Source organism: Polyodon spathula, chromosome 18, assembly GCF_017654505.1.
Source record: "Polyodon spathula isolate WHYD16114869_AA chromosome 18, ASM1765450v1, whole genome shotgun sequence".
Taxonomy (NCBI): Eukaryota; Metazoa; Chordata; class Actinopteri; order Acipenseriformes; family Polyodontidae; genus Polyodon; species Polyodon spathula.
In genome coordinates, this window is record NC_054551.1 from 3636073 (window position 1) to 3663715 (window position 27643).

The window sequence follows — 27643 nt, forward strand, 5'->3', positions numbered from 1 at the left end:
TCCGCAAGCGCTAACGTCACCGACTCCTCTTGACCGCCCCCTCCATTCATGAAAAATAACTTTGGGTTGACGTCATCCCGGCGGGAAACTGTTGGCAGTCAGAAATAACCAGGAGTAATAAAGCCACTGCCAAATAGTTAGATATCATATTCCCAGGAAACATGTGCATATACAAAAGTATAAATATACACTACGTAAGGACAGCATTGATTTTAACATAGATCACACATAGCTTTCATATCTGTCCAATTTAAACGTGTAAGACGGGGGATCGCTTTTTTATATAATAGTATTGCAACAAAACTGTTAGTATAAACAATGTTGTAATGTTTGTATGTATAATGTGGCCTATATACTAATTTATCTTACCTGTAGTAGCAGCCAACACTGTACCCTTTTGCAATGCGGTGTTCTGCATTTCACAACACTAAATTCAACGATAAAGGGCAGAAGAGACAGGAGTACTGTGGAAAACGACAAGTTAAATTCGCTACTCTTCCAGAAATGGCGAAGGACCTGCATGATAACGGACAGCATTACGTCATGATCCTGGTATTTAGTCGGAATTTTACAACAGCCTATGGAAGAGGATTAGGATAAAAGTCTAAGGACTGTGTTGGAGTCCTATTATACTCCAAATAACACGCCTGGAATACACTTGCAAACTCAGGATTTGTTTCTATTTCACAAGAAAAGTTTATGGTAACTTTTGGCGGTTGAATGATAATGGCTTAGGTTACACTGCTGTGATGCAATGTGCCTGAAGGTTCACAGCAGCCCTGTACCATGTATGTTTGAATTGTTTGCAGGATCCTGCTATCAGCAGCACACAGCCTGCTGGCTCGTGCCGGCCCTATGATGAAGGCTTGAAGCGGGGCATCTTCATCAACGACTGTGATGGGAACACACTAATCGGGAAGGAATGATGGTCCTGGTGTGACTGTATGAGGCACCCTGTGGTCACAGCTGGGTATATTGTCTCACATGGTCCGGGCTTAGTACAGTTATCTGCTTCAAAAGTAGGGTATTATAAATGGAAACACAGTGACACCAACATGCAGTTTCTTTGCGTAGGACAAGGCAGTTAATGTGAAAACTTGCTTTTATAAATTCACATACAAAAAACGTATCTCTAACCTATATATATAATATATATATATATATATATATATATATATATATATATATATATATATATATATATATATATATATATATAAGTTATATATTCAATTATGTACCTACAGTATATTTACTTTTATTTTTTTTAGTCAAACCATTGAGCAGTTCTGAGGGGCTTTCTGTCGATCATGTACGTCATAATCACCGAAAAGACAGCAGGTAGACTACGTGGAGTGATTCAATTTTGATGACAGTGGTATCTTTGATATTACCTCAAATCTTTACATATATAACATCCAACTCACAACTATATCATGAGCTCAATTTGTCCCTGCTGTGTACAATCGAGTACTCGTTGATGATGTCGTAGATCAACTAGGCCAGTAAAATATCATAGATATCCGGTTATGTATATATTATATCTTGATGCTGTCATTTTATAGTACTATAGGCCAAATATAATAAATATAGTATGTGGTAGTGTGACAGAGATCAAATGATTCTTGGTGTTACATCTCCTGCCCAACCTGTGAGGGCACTATGTAAAAGGAACAGAGTACCCTTCCTTATTCCTTAGAGTATGTGGAAGTCGGTCATTTAGGAAGGGGGCTGAGCTATGGCACCCAAGCTCAATGACCATGGACAGGAGACGACGTGGCATCCAAGGATTGAAGGAACGGATGCGCTCGTTAACCTAGGGGTCATGAACAAGGGTATAAATAGGGGGAGTAGTGTAAGAGATCTGTTTCTTGGTAAATGATTAGTGTTTTAACCTACAAGGAGTCTGTGTTGTCGTATTGTGAACCGTGAGTTTTGTCTTGTGTCTGTTAACTGTTTTTTTTTTAATAAACTATCAGTAGCACGATCCAGAGCTGTAGCGACTGCCAGCATAAACCCGGACATCATTTTCACACCTGCATTTTCACGGATAACTGTAATACACCATGAGCACTATTCACTGTCACTAAGAACTGTGTTTTGTGTTTTGTGTTTAGTGTTGGTGTGTTAAACTGGACTTCTGGTTGCAGGTCAAACCCGTGGGATTTTTACAAACAAAGTGATACATGCCACTCTACTCACTTCCATCATTTATTATTTACAGATGTTCACCATAAGGCTCTGGACATTGCTAATTAAAACACCCTTGCACCTGGAAATCATTGTCTGTGTTTTGTATCCACTCTGCACTGCACGCATCTGTAATCACTTACCACTTTGCCACAGGTGGATAGTGAATATAGCTCCCAATTAATTGAGAACACACCAATATCTATGATTTTTTAAATAAAATGTGTAACACTATGCTACCATCAAGATGTAGCAGCAGTTTTGAGATACAAGCTACAGTATATTTTGTATTGCTTAAAGGCCAAAGTAGAGAAAATACAAGATTTTAGAGCCTAGTCTACAGTATTGATCTCTCCAGGGTTGTTTGCCCACCACAGATGTGTCACAAAGCAGTTCACCTTTCTCTCCCCCACAGGTTACCTGCGGAGAGAAAGTGAAGCTGGAGGCCTCGCTGGACAAGATCAATCTGTATCTCCGAGCGGGAGCTGTCATTCCCACCCAGGTACACAGAACATCACTTAGCAGAGTAATAAAAAGAAAATTAACCCTTTGCTGATAATGTAAGTCTGAGAGAAACCATTCTGTGAATTTCAGACTCCAAACACTGTGGAGCAGCACTGGAAACCCACTTCACCTCAATCTGTCAGAAAACGGCCTGGCTGAAGGAGACCTCTTCTGGGACAGCCTCGACATATACAAAACAAACTCCTACTCTTACATAGTGTTCAATGTCTCTGACATAAGGTCATGTTGGGGAGAGTGAAATGGGAAGCTGCTTGAAAAAATAGGTATCTTAAGTTTGTGTAGTTCTACTGCAGCTTCTCCAGTTGTTATACATAGCAAGCTTAATTGGCTGCAAATATACAATGAATGCAACCTTCCACATAGCCATTTAAGTAACTGTTTTTGGTAACATTTTTATGTTTTGATTATGATTCTGTGCCTATTCAAAGCCTTATCAAGCCTTCAAAGCCTTATTTCCAGTCTTTCATGTTATGTCCAAAGAAAACCTTTCTCTGGCTTTCACATTGCAGTTTGTTTCCAGGTCTTACATCATATTATGACCCAGGCTTGGCATAACTCTTGGAAATCCTATTTTGTTTAGTAAGCACAAACAGTGTTTCAGATGCTGAGGTCATAAGGGTGCCATTTTGTTCTTCAACAAGACTCCCCAAGAGTCTGCTACATGTCAAAGAAGAGGATTCGAGTGAACCCTGCCGTTGTTAAATAAAAAAGCTGTTTGTTCTTTAAATCCCCAAATACCTTCCCTTTCACAGTACTTCATGAGAACATTGAGGCCACCTCATCACGATGGAAACTGTGTTCTTTTCTTGAGTCAAAGAACAACCGACCTACGTTACTGTGGATACAAAAAGGCGGCATTTACATGCACTAGTCATGACAGTTTTGCTCACATTGTGTGTGTGTGTGTGACCTAACCTTTTTTTTTTCTTTTAAATTTAAAACAAGTAAGAAACATTTTTAGTTGCCATTGTTGGGCGAATGGAAAAAGCATTCTTTTGTCTGGGGGCGGGGGGTAAAAAACAGCAAATTTGAAACCATATAGGAATTCGTTTTTGCGTAATTGAGATTTGGCTAATATTGTGGCTGCTAAGGATCTGTCATTGTAAAAGCATGTGCTGATGCATGACTATTCCTGTAAAAACGAAGGGAACTGCAACATTAACTATTTTAGATTTACTCGATAAAATCTAAATGAGGACACACGGTTTAAATAATATATATATATATATATATATATATATATATATATATATATATATATATATATATATTGTTTACATGAACGACGCTGGTATTTCATAAAAGTACACATTTAGACACGTAATTTTATCTACGTTATTACATTCTTTTACGAAAAAAAAAAGGTGTAATAAAAATAACCACATAAATAAGTGTATCCTTAGAAACAAAATAGCTTGCAATAATTGCTACAATTAAATACATTAAAAAAAAACAAAAAAAAAAAAAACAAAAAAAAACACGCCTATAGTACAATCAGTTTTTTTCTTACAGAAAGGAGGTTGTATATCATATGGCAGTCCTATAAACCTGCCCTTAAAAAATATGATTGTACATTCCAATTATTAGATGCATTTCATTAGCAATTTTATCTTGAAATGTGCCTTTCCTTCACTGTTTCAGACTACTAACAATTATCACAGTTTCCATTTAATAGTTCAAAACATGAGGACATGTTTACTAAACCCTGCCTCGGCGGTTTTTATTTTTATTCCGGTTTAGCACAGAAAACAGAATTTCTAGTTCCGTTTGAAGGTGTGTGGTGTCACACAGAATTTCCGTTTCTTTTTGCTTTCGGCAGGTTGCGCTGTGTTCCGGTGACTATGGTTCCGGGTTTAGAAATAATTCCAAGTAAATATGGGATATTGGTTGTTTGGGTTATTTGTCTAGATTAATTGTAAATGTTTGCCAAATCTTAATAATATTACAAATAATAATAATAAAAAGATTTAGGTGTGTTTAAAATTGTAAAAATTGCGAAAAGCAGGACGAGTGTACAGCCGTTATTGTTGCATATTAAGTTATGTGTATAATATGTTATTGTGCATACTTAATATGCATACACACAAAACCTAAACGTTTTGCATTTTGAGGAACTTCAGTGTGTAGTTTAACTAGTAATAACCTCAAAAAACAAAAGGATTGACGTTTCTGTTTTTTTCTCTTTCAAGGTTTTATTTCATATATGGGATAGAATTTAAATCTGTATCACAATGAATCGCCCAAAACCGACAGCAATCAGGCGCCCAAGCAGTGCTGCTAAAACCTCCGGTGAGTAATTGACTCTCATAGAAATATTACGAGAAATATAAACTGGCACCAGTTCCTAGTTACGTAAAAAAAAAAAAAAAAAAAAAAAAAAAAAAAAGTTTACTGAAGTTGATAGAGGAGACAACTGTAAATGTATGCCAGTATTGTAAAATCTTTATTTTGCACGTAGACAAAATACATTCGCAAGAAATAGTAGACAAAAACAAAATTGTCATCAGAGTGGCAAAATGCATACCACTGTCTGTTGTAGTAAACTATGGTACTGATGCACTGAGGTCTGCCTACCAGAGGAGGCCTTATCAGAACATTCTGAGTAGAATATTTCTAGTTTTGAAAGAAAACAATGGTGCATTACTGATGTAATTGAAAAAAAAAAAACATTTTGAAATTGTACATTTGTATGATCTAACCGTAATCTTACACATTTATTTTTCTTTTAGGGCATGCTCCACCTGGAGATTTTATAGCACTGGGCTCCAAGGGCCAGACCAGTGAGCCCAAAGCCCCCGCTGTTCTGCTCAAGCCAGCCTCGACTGGTTTACCTGCTGATCGGAAGAGGGAAGCCACATCAGCGCTTCCATCTGCCGGGTTGTCGGGTCTCACCAAACGGCCAAAACTCTCCTCCACACCTCCACTGAGTGCTCTGGGGCGGTTGGCCGATGTCGCCGCAGCTGACAAGCGAGCCATCTCACCTTCTATAAAGGAACCTTCAGTTGTGCCAATTGAAAGTAAGAAAGCAATCACACAAACAAGCAACACCCTTAAATCACCTGATAATAAGAAAGTACTGGTCTGCAATATTTATTTGTTGTCTTATTTCCCCATAAAAACACCACCCATTTAATTTCCAAATGAACAGTTTGATTGCTCTTTCTGTGTTCACAGTCCCTCCTGCACTGCTGCTGGATGAGATTGAGGCTGCGGAGGGAGAAGGCAACGATGATCAGATTGAGGGTGTGCTTTGCGGGGCTGTGAAGCAGCTGAAAATGAACCGAGCAAAACCAGATATCACCTTGTACCTGAGCCTGATGTTCCTGGCTAAAATCAAACCCAACGTTTTTGCTACAGAAGGTGTCATTGAGGTAAGTGTATTCTAACAAACTGCTTTAGACCCTTGATGGTGATGATGGTGCTGTGGTGCGGTGAAAACAAAATCTTTTTAATTATGTTGTAATTGTCGCACTTCTGTCCCCCCCCCCCCCCCCCCCCCCCCCCCAAAACAGGCTCTTTGTAGCTTGCTGCGGCGCGATGCCTCTATAAACTTCAAAGCAAAGGGGAACAACCTTGTCTCTGTGCTGGCTTGCAATCTCCTCATGGCTGCCTACGAGGAGGATGAGAACTGGCCAGAAATATTTGTGAAGGTAAGAAGGAAGAGTGTATTTTATTTTTGAAGTCCTGGGTATTTTTTTTTTTTTTTTTTTTCAAAAAGAGCTTTCACCTGTTTTGTAGAATTGCCTGCTTTAGCAATTTAAGTGACTGTGCATCCGTTGTTTTTTTTTGTGTTTTTGCTTCATGCCCACCCATTTTAGCAGCTGTGCTTACTTCCCTTAAGGTGTACATTGAGGACTCCTTGGGAGAGAGGATCTGGGTGGATAGTTCACACTGTAAAAACTTTGTTGACAACATCCAGACAGCTTTTGGAACCAAAATGCCCCCGAAGAGCATGCTGTTACAGATAGATACAGGGCGTTCCAGTGGCGAAGTCAGTGCAGGTACATTGGGGGATGGGGAGGGAGGAGGGGTAGGGCGACACTGGGGAAAAACAATTTGCTTAAAGTTGCCTAATTGGACACAACTGGAAGATTCTGCCCCTTACTGTTTTGTGCAATGGAAGTAAGAAAAACAAGGTTATTTACTGCCATTTCTGAATTCATTTGTAATGCTGGTTAATTACAAATTTGGTATACGGAGAATCCTTCACAAATCAATTGTGTACCGCATGTGTTAGATTCCAGATAGAAATGAATAAAAAGATCTGATTCTGGTAAATGCAGGACAAAGGTACAGGCTGGCCACGTGCGGTCTAGTGGTTAAAGAAACAGGCTTGTAACCAGCAGGTCCCCAGTTCAAATCCCAGCTCAGCCACTGACTCATTTTGTGACCCAGAGCAAGTCACTTAACCTCCTTGTGCTCCATCTTTCGGGTGAGGCATTGTTGTAAGTGACTCTGCAGCTGTTGCATAGTTCACACACTAGTCTCGTATCTTGTAAAGTTCTTTGTGATGGTGGTCCACTATGAAAGACGCTGTATAAAAATAAAGATTATTATTATTATTTATTATTACCAGTCTGTGTTGCATTGTTTAGGCAGCAGTCCCCACCCTTCCAATCCTGATGAGGATGATAATCAAGCAGAGCTACTGATTGCAGAGGAGAAGCTGAGTCCTGAGGATGAGGGACAGGTCATGCCCAGGTAAGACACCAGACGCCAGTCACAAATGTTTTATTGCTGCACAGAACTGACTCTACAAATCATGCATGCTGTTAAATCCCATGTTGCAGATATGAAGAGTTGGCAGAGAGCGTGGAAGACTATGTCCTGGATGTCTTGCGGGACCAGTTAAACCGCCGACAGCCCATGGACAACGTATCCCGGAATCTACTGCGGCTACTGACGGCCACCTGTGGCTACAAGGATGTTCGGCAAATGACTGTGCAGCGACTGGAGATGTGGCTTCAGAACCCGAAGGTGAGAGGTTCAGAAGGGCTCCTGTTGGTGCCCTTTTAATAAAAAGCAGAATAAAAGGGCAATTGAGCATACATACCACAGGTATGTACTGTTTATACAGATTTACTTTAAACTGTTTAGATCATTGTTCTCACCTGTTTGTAATAGACGTGCACTACGAAAGTCATTGTAATGAGAGTGAATTCTATTCTTGTCTTAGCTGACTCGTCCAGCCCAGGATCTGCTCATGTCTCTCTGTATGAACTGCAACACTCACGGTACTGAGGACATGGAGGTTGTTTCCAGTCTAATTAAAATCCGCCTGAAACCCAAAGTCCTCCTCAACCACTACATGCTCTGCGTCAGGTAAAGGAAAGGGAATCTGACAGTGACCTATGCATTCAAGTATGTTGTGTGTACTGTGTCTTTACAGAAGGGTAATGTTGTTTTTTACAGGGAGCTGCTGAATGCACACCGAGATAACCTGGGTACGATGGTGAAGTTTTTGATTTTTAATGAGCTGTCAAATGCCAGAAATCCAAATAACATGCAGGTCCTCTATACTGTTCTGCAGCACAGTCCTGAGCAAGCTCCAAAGGTGAGTGTGGGACATACTGTATACAGTTTAGCTTAAGAAATGTTTTTTTTCTGATTCATAACACATTCATAATGGACTCAACGTTAATACTGGTGTACAATAGCGCACATGGTTGATTTCAAAATAAGAACTGCTGTACCCATTGAAATCCAAAAGAATATTTTTTTTGTTTATTACTTCACTGATCTCAATAAATATAGAAACCAGTGCTTAAATGATTGCTTGCTTTTCAAAGGTACTACTTTACATGGGTAACATGAAACTGATCTTATTTATCTCCCTTATGTGTAGTGTAACTGATGCACTGTTTTCCGTCTCCCTCGCAGTTCCTGGCGATGGTTTTTCAGGACCTTCTGACCAATAAGGATGATTACCTGCGTGCATCTCGAGCCCTGCTGAGGGAGATTATCAAACAGACGAAGCACGAGATCAATTTTCAGTCGTTCTGCTTGGGGCTGATGCAGGAGAGGAAAGAACCCACGTATGTTGACTTGGAATTTAAAGTGAGTACATCTTTCACTCCGTATCAATTTGAAAACGTTAAGACACTACAGGTAAACAGTAAGTAGCGGGGTTCCAAAAAATATAGTGTTACACTTCCCCACATGTTAACTAACATACTTGTAATTTTTCGTTTCATTGTTAAAACCCTGACAACTTTTTACACTTACAACTTTAAAGTCTCTTTCAAAGCTTTTTTTCAAAATGTCCGCTCTAGTGCACTGATAGTGTAAGGATTATTGCCCACATTGTCAAACAGGTAACACAGTAATAACGATCCATGATGTGGCATAGAACAGAAAAGCCAGAGCACTTGATTTTTTTTTTTTTAATCGCTCTTTTTTTGTTATCGCTGTTCCTATAGTGCACTAGAGCAGACATTTTGAAAATTTAAAACAGACTTTAAAGTTATAAGTTAACACATGGGGACTTGTAACACTATTTTTCGGAACCCCACTACTTACTCTCTAAACGATGCTTTAAGTCTTAAAGAATAAATAAAAGAATACCCCTTTAATGATTCAAAGTGTAGGAGATTTCTTATTTTTTCCTTTTTTCTTTGTGTATTGTATTTGTGTTTTTTTAATTAATGTATTAAATCTTTGCAGGAGCGTTTTGTAAGCCAGATAACAGATCTGCTCACTGTCTCCATGATGTTGGGAATCACTGCTCAAGTAAAAGAGGCTGGGATCGCCTGGGACAAAGGAGAGAAAAAGAGTAATTGCTTATGTTTTTAATATTGTATCAAATAGAGTTTTTATTGACTGGCCAACTAGGTTATCAGATGTTATGATGAAGGATGTAACCACTGTCAGAATAGTTGAATTGCATTGTTCCTTTTTAGCCAGGTTTTCAGAATTATCTCTATAAAGGCATTGTTTTTAACCAGAAAACATGTCATCTTTCAGTCAAAACTATTTGTTTTTAATATATACATGTGTGTGTTTATATTTTAGACTTGGAAGTGTTGCGTGCGTTTCAGAATCAGATTGCTGCCATCCAGCGGGATACAGTGTGGTGGCTGCACACTGTTGTCCCCACCATCAGCAAAGTGGGGGCTAAGGATTATGTCCACTGGTACATGTTTATTATAAAACTCTTTTACAGATAAAAATGCTTGTTTAGTTATAGGTTGTGTGCATTTTCCAACATAGCTATTCAAAATGTTCTGTTGTTTGCACCCATTTGAGCTGACTAAATATTCAACTTTAAATTTTTATAACCTCTCCAGATATCTTTTATGTGCCAAAATCTGTTAAAGTGCTTGGACTATATAGTCAATTCTGAGTTGCTAAAAGCAGCAGGAATTATTAGCTTTCGGTAATGCATTGATTGCCAAGTTGTTTATTTAGTTTGCATATCTTGCTCATTGTACTCTTTAGTGCTGTTTCTATAAATTAATTTCCCTTTTGTTTTTTCAGCCTCCACAAACTCCTTTTCACTGAGCAGCCTGAGACCTATTATAAATGGGATAACTGGCCACCAGAGAGTGACAGAAAGTAAGCAGATTAGAAGTTTTAATGTGATGGAGATCGTCTTTCTGTTTTACATAAAAGATACACAAATTCAATTATATTTTAGAAACCAATAATAATATAGACAAATATATACAAATGTATTAGAAGTTTAAATACCCCCCCCAAAAAAAAAATTCCATAACTTTAAGCCTACAACATTTATTATAATTTAAAATGTGCAAGGGACAGTTTCTGAACCCTCTTTGTCTGTGTCGCCCCAGTTTCTTCCTTCGCCTCTGCTCTGAGGTCCCCCTGCTGGAGGATACACTGATGCGCATCCTGGTGATCGGACTGTCACGTGACCTGCCACTGGGTCCTGCAGACGCCATGGAGCTGGCTGACCACCTGGTGAAGAGAGCGGCTGCTGTCCAATCAGATGGTACCCGGGGTCTGTGTTCTGTGTGGCTGTGACAGGAAGGAGAATAAAGAAATGACTATCATGTTGCAGTAGAGTCGGCTGTATGTGGCATCCTCTTCTAAGACCAATTCAGTTTTACACTCCCCAAATATTTCCAGCTCCAAAAGCTGTGGTAATACCATTTTCATTTTATATATTATAAAATTACATTATTTTTAATTTAACATAGAGGTAACAGCAACCCCGTGTAGCTCATCCAGTAAAGACGCTCTGCGTGGAGTGCAGGATGCTCCCTATAGCCTGGAGGTCTCTGGTTCAAGTCCAGGCCAACCATGGATGGGAGTTCCCAGGGGGCAGCGCACAATTGGCCTAGCGCCACCCCAGGGCCAGGGGTGGGCTTAGGTTGGCCCTGTAAACTGGCTGGGTGCCTGCAGGCTTGCCTGTAAGCTGCCCAGAGATGTGTTGTCCTCCAACACTGTAGCTCTGGGTTGGCTGCATAGCAGGCCTGCAGGATGAAAAGAAGCAGTTGGCTGATGGCACACGCTTCGGAGGACAGTGTGTATTCATCTTTGCCGCTCCCAAGTCAGCGCAGGGAGCGGCAAAATTCTCAAATTGGGAGAAAAATGGGGTAAGATCAATAGACAACTAAAAAAAAAAAAAAAAAAAAAAGTAGTCACAGCAACTGTCTTCCCTTTTTTTTTTTTCAGACCTGGATGTTTTAAGGGTTGAAAGAATTCAACTGATTGATGCTGTTCTTAACTTGTGTACCTACCACCATCCTGAGAACATTCAGCTCCCCCCTGGGTATGTTGCAGAGGACATCTGAGATTCTCACTTTGGGGTTTAGCCATGTAATTCCCACTGTTAAACAGACTCTCTCTCTCTCTTTCTCTATCTATATCTGTATCTTTATATATATGTAATGAAAATTAGTAAAAGGTAAAAAAAAATATGTATCTGAATGCACAACTTGCTTTGAACCTGAACAATAGTAGTAAAGATTTAATAATGAATTGAATTAAACTTGACCTCCTTATTGTTTCCCTGTTATAGGTACCAACCACCAAACCTGGCTATATCCACACTGTACTGGAAAGCCTGGCTGCTATTGCTGGTTGTGGCTGCCTTTAACCCGCAGAATATAGGTAATGCTTCATCATAAAAGCACACAGTATTAAGTTTCATTTTACACAAACCCCTTTTTTCTCATTTGATGTTCATTTATCAATGACCTTGCAGGCTTGGCTGCGTGGGATGGCTACCCCACTCTGAAAATGCTGATGGAGATGGTCATGACCAAGTATGTTTGTTTTCACAACTGCATACAGGAAATATTTCAGTGCATCCAAGCTGCCGAAACAATATACTGTAAAGGATAGTTGTGTTTATTTAGGTAGTGCTGACCCCTGGTGGTTTGATACAAAATATAAGTAACATGTCAGCCTGATTACTCTGCAACTTTACCAATGATTTATTTTATTTACACAATCTTTAATTACAATATGTAGGCAGTTCTTAGATTTATTTGAATATTCACTTAAAATACCAGTGTTTTAATATATCCTTGTCCCGCACCTCAATGGCAAACTCCTCTCTGTATTTCTCAGTAACTACTCATACCCTCCCTGTACCGTGGCGGATGAGGAAACCAAGACAGAGATGATAAACCGGGAGCTGCAGATTTCCCAGAGAGAGAAGCAGGAGATCCTGGCTTTCGAGAGCCACCTGGCTGCAGCATCGACCAAGCAGACGATTACAGAGAGCAACAGCCTCCTACTGTCGCAGCTAACCAGCCTCGACCCACAGTAAGCATCCTTTTATAGAGGGTTCTTGTGTGTGTCTGTGTGTGTGCACTGATACTCCCAAGTCTATTATCTTTTAACATGTGACATAAAGTATGATTAGTAGACAGGTGCAGTAGTTTGCTATTTCTGATTTTGTTCAGGACTTTATTTATACAATTGAAAATTGCCTTAAACTTTGTCTTCTTGCTTAACAAACACATGTTGCTAAACAATGTAGAACGTTTCTAAAGTCACCAACACAAAAAAAAGAAAAATAATGAGGTGCTATGAATCGGCATCGTTGTGTAAGTAAGAGGCTTTTTCTCAGTATGTGTTTACAATGGCAGTGTGCATGGCTGACCTTTCAGTTGTTCCGTTTTACCCAGGGGCCCTCCGCGTAGGCCACCCCCTCAAGTCCAAGAACAAGTGAAGAGTTTAAACCAATCCCTGCGTCTCGGACACTTGCTGTGTCGCAGTCGCAGCCCCGACTTCCTTCTCAACATCATCCAGAGACAGGTGCGTCGTGAACTGAAGGGTGAAACTGTCCCTACAGCAGTATCTGTATTAGGGCAATAAGCAAAATCTTCAATCATACTGTATGTATCTTCAATCACAATGTTTGTATTTCAGGCCTCTTCACAGTCCATGCCCTGGTTAGCAGACCTTGTACAGTCGAGTGAAGGGTCCTTGGATGTGCTGCCTGTGCAGTGCCTCTGTGAATTCCTGCTGCATGACGCTGCAGATGACCCGTGTTCGGTCGAGGAGGATGAGGAAGGAGAGAGCAAGGAGCAGAGAGTTAAAAAGCGACAGGCAAGGAATGAAGGAAGGGGATAGGATAACCAATGTATAGAAAAGTGAAATGTGAAATGTTAGTTGCTTGATGTTTTATTGTCTTTTTTTTAATTCAGAGACTGCAAAAACAAAGGCAGCTTCTTGGGCGCCTACAGGATCTGCTGTTGGGTCCCAAAGCAGATGAACAGACTACATGTGAGGTGCTGGACTACTTCCTACGGCGGCTCAGTTCATCTCAGGTTGCATCAAGGGTTCTTGCCATGAAGGTTTGTGCTTGTTTGCTTTGCCTGCTGGGATCGCTGATCCACAACTCGCATGTTCTAGCACTGGGGTACAGCAACGACTATTCTTCTGGTTATTAAGGTTAATAATTTTTATTCCTCTGTCCTGGCAGGGCTTGTCGTTGGTCCTGACGGAGGGCGGGCTGCGTGATGGTGAGGAACGGGACCAACCCATGGAGGAAGACTCTGGGGATGCTGAGCTGCTTCCTGGCTATCAGTGGCTGCTGCAGGATCTGCCCAAACTACCTTTATTTGATAGTGTTCGAGGCATGACGTCAGTTGCATTGCAACAGGTGAAACTTCACCCAATCTGTGTGCGTGTGTACTTAAAACCCCTAGTAATGTATACAGAGGCAATACGTTTACTTTTAATGTTGTCCTTTTAATATAGGCTATCCACATGGAGACAGACCCACAGACCATCAGTGCCTACCTGATCTACCTATCCCAGTACTCACCAGTGGAGGAGCAAGGCCGTCATAATGATCTTGCCTTGGTAGGAGAATCATGTTTTCTTTATAAAAGTAAAAAATTGAATGAAATATTACTGAAGCATCAGTATACTTTACTTAGATAGAAAGATTACTTATTAAAAAATGCATTCCTCACTCAAAAGGACTTTTCTATATCTGGCTATACTATACCTCTGTTGTCTCTAGGATGTTGCACGGCTGATTGTGGAGCGATCCACCATCATGTCCCACCTCTTTTCCAAGCACTCCTACAGGCCAGAGTCAGAAGCTGTGCTCTCAGCACTTGTCTCTGTCTTTTCCAAATACATCAGGAGGATGAGAAAAACCAAGGAGGGGGAGGATTTATACAGCTGGGTGAGTGCAATAAAACTGTAGTAACTGTGTACGTGGTAACTCAGGCATTTAAAATGGTCAACTATTGGAGTGAACAGTAAAAGGAGTTCCATGAGGATTCAATGGAAGGTTTGAATGATGAGAAATGTACTTCTTTTGTAATGAGATAATCATTCAATGTTTTTTAGTGGGGGAATTGGAGCTTCTGTTTGATTGTCTTTTCTAATTTTATGGTGTTCTTTTGCTTTTCAGTCAGAGTCTCAGGACCAGATTTTCCTGCGTTGGACGACTGGTGAGACTGCCACCATGCACATCCTGGTCGTCCACGCCATGGTCATTTTGCTGACCCTGGGGCCCCCGAAAGGTATGTGAGCATCGAATCACTTGTCTGATAATCCACGAAAAAAAAAAACTATCTTTCTGATTCTTAATGGGGTCTCTCACTACTCGTTGAAAAATGTATCTGTTTATGTCCCTTGGCAGGTGAGAGTGATTTCTACAGCCTGCTGGATATCTGGTTCCCAGAAAAGAAGCCCCTCCCTACTGCCTTCCTCGTGGACACCTCAGAGGAGGCTCTGCTGCTTCCCGATTGGCTTAAACTCAGAATGATCCGGTCAGAAGTCTCTCGATTGGTGGATGCAGGTAAATAACAAGAGAATTCATGTTATTACCTATGTAATATTTTTACATGTAAAGATCTCTTGTATGTAAAGATCTCTTTATTATCAAACTCTAGTATACAGTACATGCTCCTATTTAAGAGCTATTTAACCAGTAGAATCTGCATGTATTCATGAATCTGTTAGACAAGTACTGCAGTGAAATGTGATGATTATATTGTTTTTTCCAGCATTACAGGACCTTGAGCCCCAGCAGTTGCTGCTGTTTGTGCAGTCGTTTGGTATCCCGGTATCCAGTATGAGCAAGCTGTTGCAATACCTGGACCAGGCTGTGTCCCATGACCCCCAGACACTCGAACAGAACATCATGGATAAGAGTTAGATTCGTTTCTATAGTCATCTGCTTTTGTCAGGACACTTTTAAATTCATTTTCAAATGTAAACTTGGGTGTACTCTTTAACCCAAAGAATACAGATATATGTTTTAGATCATCACAGAAGAAAGTTTCTATTGTGCATGTGACTGTAGTAAATCATGACTTATTTCCATAAATGTGCTTGCTCATATAGCTCTGTTCATACTGTTTAACATGGAACACATACACTATGTGTTGCTGGTATCGATGTCTTTTAAAGCGTGATATGAATTGAATTAATTTAAAATTTGTTTTGCATGTACTGTAGACTACATGGCTCATCTTGTTGAGGTTCAGCACGAGAGAGGAGCAACTGGTGGGCGCACTTTCCACACCCTGCTCAGTGCCTCCCTCTCCTCCCGCAGAGGTAAGCAAGGTGCAGGGCTTCAACACACCCTACTGCTAACAATGTACCTTTTAGAAAGATTTGCTTTCTGCTTTATAAACCCTTTTGGCTTCTGTAAACCTATTTTCCTAATGCATTCTCAGACAGCGCTGACCGGAAAGGACCTAAAGTGAGTGTGGAGGACCCTCAGGGGCCGGTACGGATCCGAGCGGCCAGTCAAATTCCAGTAATTGGACCCGACGATGACCTGGCTGGAATGATTCTTCAGGTACTGAGTGGCTTTATTCACTACAAAAAAAAAGGTCTTAATAAATTCCCAGCATGAACCAAAATGTTCTGAAATTGAAAACTACAGAAAAACGCTCGATGAGAGCTGGAAACGCGGTGTGAATTATGTGACGTGTTTGTTCTCTTGGCAGCTGTTTCCCCTGAACGCTGATCCCAGGTGGCAGAGCTCGAACCCTCGGGCGGTATGTCTTTCTCTACAGCAGGCGCTGGCCCAGGAGCTGGCCCGTATCCGTCAAGGGAATGCCCAGGTGACAGGCATCGCAGTGCGGCTACTCCAGGCCATCGTGGTGCTGCTGAACTCTCCGCACGGCGGGGCTCTCGTCATGGCGATGGAACAGAACCACGTCATGTCCTGCCCCCTGATGCGCCAGCTCTACCAGTACCAGGTAAAGAGCTTTCCAGCTGGGCTGGGCTGGGCAGTAACATTTGCAGTTTGTCCCATAATATATGGTGTGCATTGAAGGCTTCTTTGACAGGAGTCAAGGAACATTTAATATCAAACTTTATTTTATTCGTAGACTAACGTTTTGAAAGAAACATTCTTGAAGTAACTCGAGTGATGTCTGCATATGTTCTGGCCCGTTGTCTGTGTTAGAAGCACATCACTGATTGCGGTCCCTTTTGCATTTCTCCTCCAGCGCTGTGTTCCCCAGGACATGGCTTTTTCCTCCCTGTTCTTCAAGGCAGTCAGGCAGATGCTCACCTGGCTGGAGAATCCTGCAGTGGAGGGGGGTGCCCTGCAAGCTCAGCTCAAATCATTCGCTGCTCAGTACTCTCTCAAACACCGACTCAGTGATGGTATGATTCCCTGAAACAAAAACTTTTTTAAAACTTGTTGCTTGCTTTTTGGAGAAGCGTCAATTTCTAGTGTGAGGAGTTAGGTTAAATGAGACATTGTGATAGTTGACATAGAGAAATTAAACAGTTTGTTTTCCTCTCCAGGGCAAAAGAGTAGTAAATTTAACTCCTGTATTTTTTCTATTCATTAGTTCGAACAGGATTCCTTCATTTGGCCGATGCTCTTGCCTATCAACATGAATCTGAAGCCACTGTGCGTACAATTATTGCAACACTGAAATCTGGAGAGAGGTGCAATGCAGAGGCAGAGTTGGTTGGCAAAGGTATTACAAATAATAATGTTTGTCTCACTGACTTCCAGTTGGATTGCACTGCTAAAGAGCTTGTTTCCACAATTGCATAATCCATGTTAATGTATCAAATTAATACGTTTCCCAAGGCAGATAAATATATAAAAACATATATTACTCAATTTATAAATTGTAAACCAACAAATTAAACCTGAATCAAACTTGATATAAAATATAAGGATTGCAAGTTGCTGCTTTTTCTCAGTGCTCCAGGGCTTGATTGAGGCAAAGTCCTCATACCTGGAGGAATTCCTGTCCGTGCTGCTGACCATTGGCATGGAAACCGTTACCAAGCACCCAGTTGCAGGTCCCGTCTCCATGGTGAACACACTACTTCTCCAAGAAGGTGATGAGACATCCGTCAAAATGGAAGCTGATGCAGGAAGGTATGAAATTGGTTGATTATCTTAAAGATCTTTATAAATATATATTTTAACACTTTTTTATATATTTATTTTTTGTTTGTTGTTTTTTTTTCCAGCATGGAAATGGCCAATACAGTGTCCTCCTCTGGGCTGCTGATTGACTGGCTGGAACTGCTTGATCCTGAAGTTATCTCTATCTGTCCAGACCTGCAACAGAGGCTCCTGTTTGCTTGGAAAAAGGTAGCTGGAAATCCATATAATAAAAAGCAAATGTTCTTCTTTGGAAACAGCAGCAAATTCTCAAAGTATTGATTTGAAATACATCTGATTTACAGTGTATTTTCTTATGTCTTCCTATGTATCATGAGAATATAATAGCATTCTACTATTATTTGTATGAGCTTCATGCTTGCAGATCAATTCCCAAAATAGAGATCTCATTCTGGTCTTGGTTAACTGGCATTGTAGATGATCTCTTGAATGCTTAGATTGAACTTAGTAATGCAGTCAGGCATTGTAGTTTAATTCATCCTGAAGCAAAGGTAAATATCTCACATGTGCTTTTACCTCCAGGGTAAAGAAAGCATGGGGGCACAGACACCCACTTACAGGCCATATCTATTGGCTTTGCTGACGCACCAATCGAACTGGACCACCTTGCATCAGTGCATCAGTATTCTACTCAGCAAGCAAAGAGAACTCAGGTGAAGTGATGCCCTGTTCATTATTAATCCCACATCAAATTTGGGGTTGTGGTTTATACCAGTGTCATTGGTATCTATACCCTGTTACTCTGTTTGTGGCTCATTATGTGTTGGGTTAGTGTGTACTCCATCATAAAGTATGTGTTGGAAAGACCTAAAGGTTGTTTCTTCATTTCATTGCTTCCTTTCATATTTAGACTTGACCCATCACCCTCACTGGATTTCCTCTGGGCATGCATTCACATTCCCCGCATCTGGCAGGGCCGTGACCAGAAAACTCCACAGGTAGGGGCAGAAGATTGTTTGAGAACTTGTTAATAAATCTGTATTTACCAACTGTGTTTTTGTTCTAGTCAAAGGTAGTCTCTGTGGAAATGTTTAGCTTGTTTGGTACAACATTGTTTTGCTAACCTTTATTGGGAGTGGTTCATCTATTCTATACAAAACAGCCAACACCAATGCATGTTATGATATAAATAGGGCAATTCCTGCTCTGCTGTAATCGTAGATGGCTGCTGAAAGCTTTATTCGCCTCAATTGAAAAGCTTAATGGTTTGCATTCCTGTGTTGTATCTGGAAAGTCCCTGTGAATTGTCAGTAATTCTAGTGTTTGAGGAATGCCATGGGAGTGGTCTAGAAGATATAGGGGTTTAACATTTTCTTTCTTTTAATAAACAGAAGAGGACAGATGAGTTTGTTTTGTGCTTGAAGCCCCCTGAGTTGATCTGCCTGGTTGACCTGATTCTCTCAGAGTCTGAAATGAACAGCCGTAGCCACTCCCAAAGCAAGACGACACTGGATGAGGCTTCCTGCTCGCTTATCCAATCACGACTGCCCTTACTGCACAGCTGTTGCCATGGAGACCTAGAGAGTGTCAAGAAGGTGTCAGAGTATCTCATTAACTGCATCAAGAAGTGGGGAGACAGGTACAAGCATGTACAGCACAGTGTTTTAGTTTAGTGAATATATAACACCAGGATTTGGTGAGTTAGATGTGATCTGTATCAGAATTAGAAGTTAGAACTGTGTGCTTGCACCTTGCTAGGATGGTTTGAAACTGATATTCCTGTCCAAGGCGTGATGATGGAAAAGCCTTGCCTGATTTCTTACCCTTTCTGCTTTTCCAGCGTGATGAGTAAACGCTGCCAGAACCTCCTGCTACAGATCTACCTGCAGGTTCCGGAAGTGATCCAACACGTGACGCTGCCAGACGCCATCCTTAGCAGTGAGGGAGCAGCAGATGGCAGCATCTGTAAGGTACTGTAACTACAAGAAACTATGTTCTGCACCTGAACTTGGGATATGGTTCTATCTAGACTCTTATCTGGTTGTTGGGATAAAGAAACCATTGCAGTCTTAACTATCTGAAATCTTCTACAGGTAAACAGTGCTTACCTGTACAAAAGGTATGAGGCGTCTCTAAGGCTTATACAAAAACGCTTGTGCTGATAAGCAGTGCGAGTCTAGAAGATCTATTTCCCCTTGAACTGCGGTTTGTCCAGCTCAGAGATGCAGAATTTGTAGTATTTTGTGTCCTTTGTCGCCTTCCCATAGCTGGATGTCCTGGTGCACCGTTTGATCACCTTGCTGGCTGAGACAGGAGACTCCAAGTCAGCAGAGAACCGCATGTCTGATGCCAACATGGCTTGCAGGAAGCTAGCCGTGGCACACCCAGTGCTTCTACTCAGGTGATGCACATCTTCAGAAATGATTGTTTATTTCTTTAATACCCAGATATCTTGTTAAAATCACATACATTGTACCAGATTGTATATACTTTTTTTTTTTTTAAATATAAAGTTGGTAGTCAAATTTTATTTATTTATTTATTTTTTGAAGACACCTGCCTATGATCGCAGCTTTGCTCCATGGTCGTATCCACTTGAATTTCCCGGAATTCCGACAGCAGAACCACCTGTCATTCTTTACTCATGTCCTCGCCATTCTGGAGCTGTTGCATCCACTTGTGTTCCAGACTGAACACCAGAGGGCACTGCAGGACTCTCTCCTGTCTTTCATACAGGTCCTACAGGTAGGGCAAAGAAACAACATGAATGGTCTTATTTACTGTAGTAGTGTTGCTAGTATTACACTTTTATTAGACCATAAAGTGTAGCAAAATTACAGTACAACAGGAAAAATAAATGAGCAAGAATGAATAACAGATGTTCAGAAAGTGTATGCTAAGTATTTACAATAAACAACCAAATTATACATTTAGTTACTGATTTTAAAAATGCATAAATAGACACCCTAATCCATCTAGCAAATTAATATTTTCTACTAAAAATGTATATTTTGTTCTAAAACTGAGCATAATACTTGTATTAGCATAGCACACAGTGTAGATAATATAGTATACAATTTTATTTTGTTTTTGTTGGCTAGTGCCAAGTGTGTTTTTAACTGTTGACATGCTGACTTGTCAGACAGATTGTTTCACTTCAGTTAAGGAGAAGAATAGCAGGATTGGCTTAGTGATTTCCAGTTGAAATTCTGGAACTCGCTAATCAGTTTTAAGTTAGCATTGAATGTATTTACCTGCCTTCATTAAAGTGTTTACTCATGTCATCAGGGATTGAGTGCTCTGCAATTTAGTCACTTTTTAAATGCCACCTGATCACTGCTTATTCCATAATTGCTGTAAACCTGCTTTTTGTTTGTTTGCCCGCCATGCAGAACTTTAGGAGGTATTCCCGACAGCTTTCTCCCCTCATCAGTAAATTTGTCCAGTGCATTCAGAAATATTTAACGCATGATGCTGGGGCTGCAGTTCCATTCCTTCAGAAGCACTCGGACATCCTGCAGTGAGTATAGAGAAGAAACGCTCAGAGGTCAAAGTAAAACACATGAAGTACAGTGGCAGTATGTCCTCAGAAATGAACAGCTCTGGCCCTTGCAGATGAGATAATCTATCTATATCAGTGGTCTCCAATCCTGGTCCTGGAGGGCTGGTGTCCCTCCTGGTTTTTGTTCCAGCTGTACCCTAAATTACTTAATTGGGCCAATTAAGTGCTTATTAGAAGCTTAATTGGTCCAATTAAGGGTACAGCTGGAACAAAAACCAGGAGGGACACCGGCCCTCCAGGACCGGGATTGGAGACCCTTGATCTAAATGTTCTGAAGAGTTGCATATCACAAAATTTAACACACCTGCAGTATGCACTATTTTCTGCACTGATATTTAATAAATCATTAGACATAATGATATGTTTGTTCATTGTGTGTGCTTTATTTGATCATTTCTTATGTTTATTAATTTCCTCTTCAGGGGTCTCTCCTCGGAAAACCCTGACATGCTGCAGTTAAAATCTCTCCTGACTGGCCTTACGCTCCCATTGAAGAGTGAATCAGCAGACAGTGCTGCAGAGGACCGAGAGGGTAGGGGCAATGTTAACGCCATTCTTCTGATGCAACAGCATTTCCAGCAGGTAGCATCGGACAGTACTCCTTCATAATAATCTTATTCATATTTTGCTAGCTTTACATCAATAACTCTTTGCAGTCCATTTATTCAGCGCTTGTCAGGCGAGACAGGTCCAATTTATTTTCACATGCAATGTTTATTTTACACTTGCTGTTTTAAAAAAAAAAAAAAAAAAAAAAAAAAATCAGTGTAAAGCAGGTTTAAAAGGCACTCAATCGCAAAAGGACACTCAGAACTATATCTACAGTCAAGCCCCACCCCTTGTTCATTGTATTTTTCACATACCTCTTTATAGACGTGCATACTGGTAAATCCTCTCCTGATCACTCGTTTTATCACCAAACTCCTCAATTGTGCAATCCAAGTCATTATTTTATTACTATAACATCTCAAAAAGCTCTGCAATTGTTTGTGATAGTCTTTGAGCGCTGGATGCAGCAGCAGCTACCTCCTTTGTTATGTCCGTTTTATCTCTGTAGTGAATTGAGCTATGAAATACGCCCATTTTAAAAAAATATATATATATATATATATGATATATATATATATTATATCATTATATATATATATATATATATATATATATATATATATATATATATATATATATATATATATATATATATATATATATATATATATATATATATATATATATATATATATATATATATATATATATATATATATATATATATATATATATATATATATATATATATATATATATATATATATATATATATATATATATATATATTTTTCGGTTTCATTTTGGCTCCTATCAGCCTCACTTGGCCATTGAAACGTTTTCTCGACCTTTTCCGGAGAAAAAACGACTAGAGACCTGTGCTTTACGTGTTTTTGATGATGTCGGACTGGAAAGGGAAAATTGTAATGTAGGACCGCAAAGGGTTAAATAGGAAATCCATCAGTATGGAAGCAAGCCGTTTTATGGTTTGTCATTCATGCAAACGGTTTCTGTCGTATCTCTCAAACGATTGTGTCTATCATTAACTTACCAATATCGTATGTTCGTGTCATAGTCTGTCCTGGTATAGGTGTTTGTCTTGGAAGGCAGCAACTTTTCTTTCACAATCTGTGTGTGTGTTAGTTTTATAATCCTTAGTACTGATCTGTGTAACAAAAACTAAGATTATTTCTTAGATCCTTAAATTACCACATGTTTAAGTGGAGGAAATCTGAGCACTCTCTTACCAGATCTATTGCCGTGCACTGTTGAGTAACAAGTCTTGCATATTCCTATCAGTCTTGGGGCCGTGGCCGGCTACGGGAACCACAAACCACTTCCTCAGGTGACCACCATGGATGTAGCATTATAGAGACCAGAGGAGCAAGGTGTGGAGACTAAAACCATCTCTTTTTAACAGAGGAGCCATCTACTGGGTCCCTCCCACTGGTCAACATTTCAGCTTCTGCACCCTTGACTGCATCAGACATGACAAAATGCCTGAGAAATATAGCCAGAGGAGAGGCACTGGAAGGTAATCATACCAAAAAGAATGATGGATTTCTTCAACCCAGATTCCTGATCCACCGATTTTGTTTAATTCCTTTGTGTTATTCTAGACATCCTGGAGGTTCTAAGTGAAGTTGATGAGAAATCTAAAAGAAATCCGGAAATTCTACCTTACTTCACTGTAAGTATTATCACATGGTTGAATGAAACTTGTTGCTTGTTGTCTAAAAGCCTCAGCAGCTCTGTATATTCACGTTATAAGAAATACTTTTATATGATATGACCGCAGCTGAGATAGTAGGGTAAGATTGTTTATTGATGTGAATTCAGTTTTTGTATTTTTTTTATTTTTCCTTCTAGAATGATTTTCAGAGCCTGATGAATTCCCCTGAGGAGGTGTGTCGTAATATGGCTTTCAGTCTGGCGCTACGCTGCATCCAGAACAACCCTTGGTAAGACACAAAACCACTGCAGAGATTCGTGAAGAAAGGGTGTTCCCTATACCCATTGTAACCTAAGAGTAGCAGTCATTCGAACAACTGGAGGGAGGGAGCACTTAAGTGATGCATTCAGATTTAAACAACTTAAGCCTCTCGCAATGGATCAAGTTATTATTGTTGGTAATTTTCCAGCTTTAAGATTCTGTGTAACCTTCACATTTCCGAGACCGTTCACAGACATTGTTGTTTCTGATTTAGCTGTCTTTTCCTTTCACGTATTGCAGCTTGGCTGTTGATTTCTTGCCGACATTCATGTACTGCATGGGCAGCGGCAACTTCGACGTGGTGCAGACTGCTCTCAGGAACCTTCCAGAATATGTGCTGCTCTGTCAAGGTAAGGGGAGATCACACCATCATTTAGTCTGCTTTTGTCATTCATAGTTTCAAGTTTAGATGTTTTGCATGTTTTTTTTTTCATATATAATATAGCAATATCTTCCTTTCATAAGTGGCAGTAATGTGAATGACAGTGTGTATATATATATATATATATATATATATATATATATATATATATATATATATATATATATATATATATATATATATCTATATATATATATACATGTGTGTGTACACTGTATGCATTTATGTGAAGTATATGTATATCAGATTGGTCACTTTAGACATGATTCAGTGGTCATTTAATGTATTTTTTTCACTTTTGCATTAGCAGAGCATGCTGATATCCTGTTGCACAAAGCATTCCTGGTGGGGATATATGGTCAGATCGACACCAGCTCTACCATCTCAGAAGCCATGAAGGTCCTCCACATGGAGGCAACAACCTAAAACCCCGTCAGTGTGCTTTTCACTCACTAAAGACTCCTATTCCCAAGTCATGCTCCTCATTAATGTCCAGTAAGCTGCCCCAAACCAACAAGACAATGGACTATTTCCCCTTCAGTGTTTTCTATTACTTGCGTATTTGTTGTGATATTGCTATACCATTTATAAAGTCCTGGAAGATAGTCAGCATTGTACATACGTGTGTAACACATCATAGAACAGGTTTTTTTTGCATTCAAAACTTCAAATAAAATAAAGAATAAATAAATGTCTCTGAAACAATGAATGCTGTCAAATCTGGTCAAATAAGCCATTTTATTTTTTTCCCATTTTATATATATATATATATATATATATATATATATATAGTGAATAAATATTGTCTTAACTTCTAAACAGTGGGGATTAAAACATGAGAATACTAGCCTGGGTATTTAATTATTCATTGAGTGCTGAGCCTTAAAAAATGTTAAAAAAATAAATAAATGTAAAAAAAATTAGACCAGCCCATTAAGGTCTTTCTCTTCCCCTGTCCAAACTTACCAAGGACGTTTGAAAAGTTAATTTCATGAAACAAAAAGTTGTGGGAGAAGCCTCACCCCGTATTTCTACTCACTTAAGTGAATGCTACACTGGGAGGAAATTCAGCATGAAACTGAATTGTTTTGCAGACTGTCGGAGATAACGATCTAAAAGTTGTTATATAAAAAAGAGAAATGCCTGCAGAGCACAGGTCATGTCGGTATATGTCATTTCCAAAGAAATTAAATTAGCCAAATCAGTAATTATTTAATTGAACCGATCAAAACAGTTTACAGGTTTGTGGGGTGGCTATTTTTGAAATTTTGAAACTCATTCTTCTCGTGCCAGCATGGAGTTCATTGTTCACGGCAGAGAGCAGATAGGAGGCTCTTGTTTTTTAAAGAGGGAAATAATATTAGTCCCTCATTGAGGGAAGGGTAGGTGCTGTCATGAAAATAATGACAGGCACTTAAATCTCAACAGATTATTAGTGATGAAAGCTGGTTCCTCTCGATGCTTTTCTTTCTTTTTTTTTTTTGTAGAAAACTTCAGGAGTATTGTGCAAATAATCTTTGCATTAAGATCTTCTTTGAAGACCAGGTATCATTGTTCCAGGTCAATAAGGTTACATGTTAATACAATGAACTGTTTTTATAAAAAAAAAATCTTAGAACACAGTTTAACAGCACTTGGCAACTACTTCACAGATGCTTTAGGAATCTAATACATATACCTGTCTGGTATCTCAGTGTTAGAACGATACAATGTCATCATTGTATCAGTGTATTTAAACACTGTTCCAGTGTTTATAATAGGTGCTGGATAAACCATTGATCAATTGTCAATTTTGTGAGAAAGCAGCAACACTTTAGTTTTGTCAAAGATGTGTACCGACTACCGCCAGCTCACAATGTTAATCTTTTGTTATCTGTGTATGTGTGTGTTTGTTTGGGTAATATTATAAAAATCTAGTTAGTGTATAACATGATGTATTCCTGTTATTAGTTCCCATGATTTTAATACCTTGGGAAATCAAGGTGTTACACAATACACTACATTTTTAATTAGATTTTTTTTTTTTTTTTCGCACAGCTTGCAACAGATCTATCTAGAGCCTGGGACCCGGGCAGGGAGCCAGCATCATGTTCACTGTCTGCCACTGAGGTGGAACGAAGAGGAATGACACCTAGCAAGAAGCTGCCTTTTTTATCAGAAGGGAGGGAAGTGGCAGAGTTTAAGAGGGTTAGTGATGGTCCTGATGGGCTACTGCCACAGTGACAGCCTTGTGTGTTTCAATCACAGCCTTGTTTATTAGCTGTAACATTTGATCTCCCTCTATCATCACTGAGCTCACCACCCTGACATAAGACACATTAATAATAATATGAGACTCTGCCAGAGTCAACTAGAATGGAGCTAATAATAATGATGTAGTAATAATAGAAATAAAACCAGTTTTTAAACACTTAGACTAATTGAACAATGTTTTTTTTTTTTTAATGGTTTCAGTTGCAATGTCAACAGATCCTGTAAAGAATTACTGAGCCGTGATGTTTTCTGCAGAGCTTGTGTACACAAGCTCTGCTCTTCTGCTTTTCGTTTTTGTTATGTTTACAGGAGGAAAACTTCATGTACAAGTAATAATAAATCAAACCTCTTTCGCATTTAAAAACTTGACACCAGTGAGGCTAAATTCCATCAAATGCCAAGGGGGTTGGCCATTACACCATAGCTTGTTTGCTGTGTTCCTAAAACTTAAATGATTTCTTGCCATATGTATTTTAGCTAGTTGGTTACATAATTACCGTTGACGAACAGGAAGTTAGAACAGGATATCCATGTGTGACTAAAACAAACTACTTTGAACTATTTGCCAACAATAAAAAACTTTAATTATATACAAAAACAAAAACGCATTAAACAATATAGTGGCACCAGCAGAATAGTGCAAACAAAACAAAAACAAAAAACATAAAAAATATAAACAGAATCTCATTTGATTTAAAAACTTAAAAAAAAAAAAATGGTTTAAGTAACGTCAGTGCTGCAGTTTCATATCGATGACAGTGCTATCCTTTGTTGGAAGTGGTTATGGGGTGAAGTCACTCATTTCTGTCTCGAATGCTGTGATTCACTTTCAGGGGATGTGCTGGTACCTGCACTGCACACCTGTCTGATTTGTCTCTTTAACTCAACGCCATTTTCACGTTAATTTCTCTTCTGTCATGCATGAGTTGCGCTTGGCTAGCAGAGAAAAATGTAAACTGCTTTTCTCGGCCCGTTTTCCCACTTTGAAGTTTAAAGTGTGATTGCTTTTGGACCTTAGCCTGTTTCTGTTGGAGGTTTTGACATGAAAAGCAGCTTCATCTCTCACATTTAGCTCATCGCCAGTGATCCAGTACTAAACCAGTCAGCCTGATGACTGCAGGATACAATCACACAGTGAAAGAGAAAAACCACAGAAACAAATCTAGAATCCTTTACTTTGTCATTTAACAACATTCTGTTTAAACATCGAATAGAATAGAAGTCTCCCACTGGACAATGCCAGGGTGCGTTTACTGAAATGTTTTATTTTTCTGACTTGAGAAATTTCTAAATACAAAAAACGAGAAAACTCAGAAGGTGCTTATAGAAGTGCAAAGTGTCTGGATTTAAGCAGTTAAATAAAATAGCTTGAAAACAAAAAGTCACCATGATGCATACATTTCTGAGTGAGAGACACATATG

General features: G+C 39.5%; 1 protein-coding gene across 6 annotated transcripts; it reads left to right on the plus strand.

Moving 5' to 3' along the window:
* The first annotated feature begins 4501 nt into the window (after nucleotides 1-4501).
* Nucleotides 4502-26860, plus strand: LOC121330946 (integrator complex subunit 1-like). Of its 6 annotated transcripts, XM_041277946.1 has the most exons (49): nucleotides 4502-4584; nucleotides 4905-5004; nucleotides 5445-5732; nucleotides 5890-6086; nucleotides 6228-6365; nucleotides 6557-6716; nucleotides 7311-7416; nucleotides 7506-7692; nucleotides 7892-8037; nucleotides 8128-8269; nucleotides 8596-8772; nucleotides 9379-9487; nucleotides 9727-9847; nucleotides 10192-10269; nucleotides 10509-10675; nucleotides 11353-11449; nucleotides 11699-11790; nucleotides 11885-11945; nucleotides 12253-12450; nucleotides 12816-12945; nucleotides 13060-13239; nucleotides 13338-13487; nucleotides 13616-13795; nucleotides 13894-13998; nucleotides 14162-14329; nucleotides 14561-14672; nucleotides 14792-14950; nucleotides 15159-15305; nucleotides 15613-15711; nucleotides 15834-15958; nucleotides 16110-16364; nucleotides 16617-16776; nucleotides 16968-17099; nucleotides 17332-17512; nucleotides 17608-17731; nucleotides 18065-18195; nucleotides 18393-18480; nucleotides 18874-19121; nucleotides 19323-19452; nucleotides 19750-19883; nucleotides 20035-20227; nucleotides 20875-21002; nucleotides 21467-21576; nucleotides 23014-23127; nucleotides 23213-23283; nucleotides 23463-23554; nucleotides 23827-23936; nucleotides 24276-24400; nucleotides 26006-26860. In XM_041277946.1, exons 2-48 carry the CDS (start codon nucleotides 4947-4949, stop codon nucleotides 24392-24394), a joined length of 6597 nt encoding a protein of 2198 aa, XP_041133880.1. In that variant the 5' UTR covers nucleotides 4502-4584; nucleotides 4905-4946; the 3' UTR covers nucleotides 24395-24400; nucleotides 26006-26860. The 6 variants fall into 6 exon arrangements, with proteins under 6 accessions (XP_041133880.1, XP_041133878.1, XP_041133881.1 ...); XM_041277944.1 differs by lacking the exon at nucleotides 26006-26860 and having other exon boundaries at nucleotides 24276-24670; XM_041277947.1 differs by lacking the exon at nucleotides 26006-26860 and having other exon boundaries at nucleotides 24279-24670.
* Nucleotides 26861-27643: the final 783 nt, after the last annotated feature.